This window comes from Palaemon carinicauda, chromosome 32 (assembly GCF_036898095.1).
Source record: "Palaemon carinicauda isolate YSFRI2023 chromosome 32, ASM3689809v2, whole genome shotgun sequence".
Classification (NCBI taxonomy): domain Eukaryota; kingdom Metazoa; phylum Arthropoda; class Malacostraca; order Decapoda; family Palaemonidae; genus Palaemon; species Palaemon carinicauda.
Window position 1 is genome coordinate 14,603,234 of NC_090756.1, and position 4,167 is coordinate 14,607,400.

Genomic DNA, 4,167 nt, shown 5'->3' on the forward strand with positions numbered 1-4,167 from the left:
CGGCCTGTTCTTGTGTGAAGAAAGAAATGGAGTTTTCTTGATTGGGTAATAGGAAGGCCTATCGCCTTCATTCTCTAGACCTTCCATGAATGATTTGAACTGCTTTTTATCCTGCCAGGGATGTGTAGCTATGATTTCAGTTTTGATTTAGGTCCTCAATATTCTTAGTCTCTAGCACCTGCAGGTCTGCCGATTCCTTTCAGAATGGGTCCCCATCTCCTGCATCACTGAAAAGTGAGATTTCCCCTTTTCAAAGAAACTTTTTTGGGTACTCAGTGTCTGCTGCTAAAGATGGTATATTTCATACCAGATATGACATCGCATATAACTACTAGACCACAGACTTTGGTTCCAGCGATCTTCCAGTTACAAAGCATCTTCTGTCAACACAATTGCTCCTCTGTCACGTTCACTGCGTTATTTTGCTTATGTGCTTGATTTATAGCTAGGGCAGAGAATTCTCTTCCAGACTTGAGGATGATGAAGTTAAAATTCTGAAACTCCTTGGCTATATTTAGATGATGCAGTGAGTTGACATTATATCTGAGTTTAATTTGGATCTATTGTATACAATTGACATTATCTGCAAAGTAGTAGTTCACTAATTCTAAAAGTACTTAACAGTACATGTTGGAGTCACTATCCCTGAAGGAGTAGATCAGGGTGAGGTGAGCTCCCTATGCAGCACCAGATTCTAGAACTGGAACTACAGTCTCTGTTTCTTTTGTTTGTCACACCAATCCTTGAAGGTTTTATTTGATATGCCAGACTCTCCAGAGCAGTAATCATGGTATGCCTTTTCATAAGGCTGTACAAGCTGCATGCAGTGATCTGGGGTGCTTGTTGTGTTCTACTGACGCTGGTTGCAGACAGGTAAGAATCATGTACCAAATGAGGCTGCCTCTCTTTCTGTTCTATTCATCTCTCTGCAGCTATTTCTATATGCAGTCCACAGAACATAATCACAAATTTGTCCTCTACATACTTGGGCCATGTTCATAGTATTTCTTTGCTCAAATGTACCACAACATTTACAGATGTCTGTCTTAAGGAAATTCACTGTATTAAGAAACTTTTGCCATGGCATGCTTCATTGTTGCAACAGAGTAAATTTGGTCTTGCCCCAGATTCATTGTTGCTGAAATGCTTGCTTCAAATGGTTGGCTCTGCCTCTGCATTGAATGGTGGCCTGACCATGTCATGCTGACTGTGTCACCGACATCTTCAGTTAGGAAAACTTCCTGGTAAGAATTGGCTTCCTACTGGAAAAGAATTGGAGATTTTATCGAATATTGGTATATGCTTTTGGAAGCTCTGGTACTTTCATAACTTACTCACCAACGCATCAGTTTAAGAGGCTTGCATTCATCAGCAGCATTTATAGTGTTTGGGTGTTGGAAAATTAAAATGTTTTAGCTGTGGTCACAGTCAGATTATGCATCATCGATATTGTCCACTGCTGCAATTATGAATGACTGTTTGCTCAACCCTGGGAGACAGATTACTCAGTCTTAAACGTACTGTGGAACAACTGCTTCTCCTAGATGTGATAATATTTATAGGATCCTGTTGATGATATACCGAGCTCATCCTCCCGAAGGATTTCAATCATTTGTAGCTCCCTCATATTGACAAACACGTTCAGGCCCATGTAGACTACAAAGTGTTTCACGGTCCTTGGATTGTCTGTAGACATCCACTTCATCTTTGTACCTTGCAAAGCAGTTGTACTGTAGGAGTTGTGATGTATAAAGGTAAGATTTGATGCTGGATTTGGCGCTTGATGTCTGCACCGTGTGCAATCATGCATACAAATTGCAGCAGTGATGATGAAGTAGCCTGTTGTAGGTCCGTTTCGTGAAAGGTGTAGACAAAATTTTACTTATGGTGGAGAATGTGTAGTCTTATTGTCTCAGCCGATGTTGCTAGATTGATTGATTCGCCATACTTGGATGCTTGTGTGAAGATTGAGCTTACATTATTTTCAAAACTTAGTGTTATTTGTCTCGAGGTTTCTTTGATACCACCACCTTGATCAAGTCTTGCAAGGTCTAGCTTGATTGGGAGTGCATTGAGTGAGTGAAAGAGAGGAATATTATTTTACAAGTTCATATATCCACCAACCCTTCTCCTGGCAGGATTGTTCTTGGAGGACTTTAATCTTCTTTCTTAACGTCCTGACATAGACAACACTTGGTCCAATCAGTGTCCCAAAATTTTCCAGCATAACTAGCGTTCATGGCTAGTGTGACATTCAGGGTTGATCATTTGGTCGCACTGTACATGTTTATTAAACCCTTTCCTGTAGGGAATACTACTAGGTTATTGCACTGTGCCCTATGCTTAATCTGATCATTCATCCAGTGACACAAGTCCCGTGCAAACTGTACACCATTCAGATAACTAAAACACCATTATCCTTGGCTCGGCTTTCCCCCATTGGCACGTCCTGTCTATTGAAGTGCGGCTGTATATCAGATTTGGTGTTAGTTAGGCCGCATTTGGGATACTAATAGGTTGTTGCAGTATAATGTAGACATACAAGTCTAACTTAGCTGACACTCAATCCCTTGCCGAGTTTCACAGCAGCGAGGTTACAAATATGCCTGTGCAGTCCCTGACAATAACTCCTTCAAGAACTTTATAAACATCATTCACTTGAAAGTTTTGGAGCAGACATACTCCGTCACATGCTACCCTCATCTATTTTAGCCTGCAAGAAAATGCAGTATACCACAGGTCTCAAATGATAAAATTAACGAGAAAAATATTGGTGTGACTTAAAATCTGTAAAATCTTGAAGCATGTGTATCTGTTTACTTTATAAACAGTAAATTCTTGGAGAAAATTGGCCAGTGTGCTTTATACAAATTAAAATCTACTTCCCTAGCTTTGAAAACATAGGAATTCATATCTACATCATGCAACTAGGAAAAATACAAATACTTCTAAGCAAAACGTCAACCTCGAACAGCTAATTTGGCAGCCATCTTGAAAAAGGCTCTCCATCTTTGATTTTCAATAAGCCAATTGGCCACATTTAATTAGTATGACTTGTAGAGCAAGGGTGCCAAATTTTATTCTCGTAATTTTTCTATTCTCTCCTATACTAGATTAAGAAGACTTTTTTTTTTTTTTTTTTTTTTTTTTTTTTTTTTTTTTTTTTTTGTGTAAACCAGCCGATGCATATTTGTATTTGTATAAATTCATCTACAACTTCTGTAAATATCATGCAGATGCACAAACATTAAATAAAGACAGTATTTAAAGAGTGAATCTAATCACATTTCCTAATGATGCAATTTTACTTTTATCCTTTTTTTTATTCAAAGACTAGCCTCCTGGCTAGTACTGTGGTAACGTGTATGCCTAGCGTTCGCATGGCAGCAGATCGATTCCAGGCTAGGACCCTGAGGTTTGTTTACTGGGGAGGCCACTGCTATGATTGGGTACTACAGTGGTGGGTTCCGCTTGCCCGACTGATGTTCTGGCGAGCATCTCTTCTGATGAAACTGGAACTGAAACCACACCTTTAACATTTAGATAAATAATGATTTATTATATACAGTGTTAAAAACTGTCATTTTAATCGCAAATTCTCCGGAAGGCTATACAGTTCTCAGCCGTATATCAGTAAGATACAGGCGACCGTAATTTTTACCATATTTTGCTTATGTCTTTTACGGGTTTGTGACCGTAATATCACTCCTTTACGTCAATATATTCGTTTTTAAAACGGTAAATACCTGGCAGTATTGATTCCAGGATTTTTTTTTTCAGTTTTTTACTGCAAATTTTTAAGTGTTTATAGTTATGTATACAACAAAACTTTTACGCAATATTCCTTTACTTTCAAAAAGTCACTTTTATATTGATGTATTGATGTTCGAGTTCCGCTCAAACTCGTTAGTTTCTTCTATCGCTGCAACCTTACCATCCTTGTGAGCTAAAGATGGGTGATTTGGGGGAGCCTATGGGTCTATCTGCTGAGTCATCAGCAGCCATTGCTTGGCCATCCCAGGTCTTAGCTTGGGTGAAGAGGGGGCTTGAGCGCTGATCATATGTATATATGGTCATTCTCTAGGGCATTGTCCTGCTCGATAGGGCGATGTTACTGTCCCTTGCCCTTGCCATTCATGAGACTTTTATTTAAACACTAGGTATTGT

At 39.1% G+C, this 4,167-nt stretch overlaps 1 protein-coding gene across 1 annotated transcript in view; it reads right to left on the minus strand.

The window, feature by feature from the left end:
• Window positions 1-383: 383 nt before the first annotated feature.
• Window positions 384-4,167, minus strand: part of LOC137625490 (uncharacterized) — a 13,364-nt gene continuing 9,580 nt past the window's right edge. Inside the window, exons 3-4 of the mRNA XM_068356400.1 lie at window positions 1,123-1,259; window positions 384-543 (exon numbers count right to left, since the gene is read on the minus strand). Coding sequence (XP_068212501.1) covers window positions 384-543; window positions 1,123-1,259 — 297 coding nt within the window. The remainder of the gene's footprint in view (window positions 544-1,122; window positions 1,260-4,167) is intronic.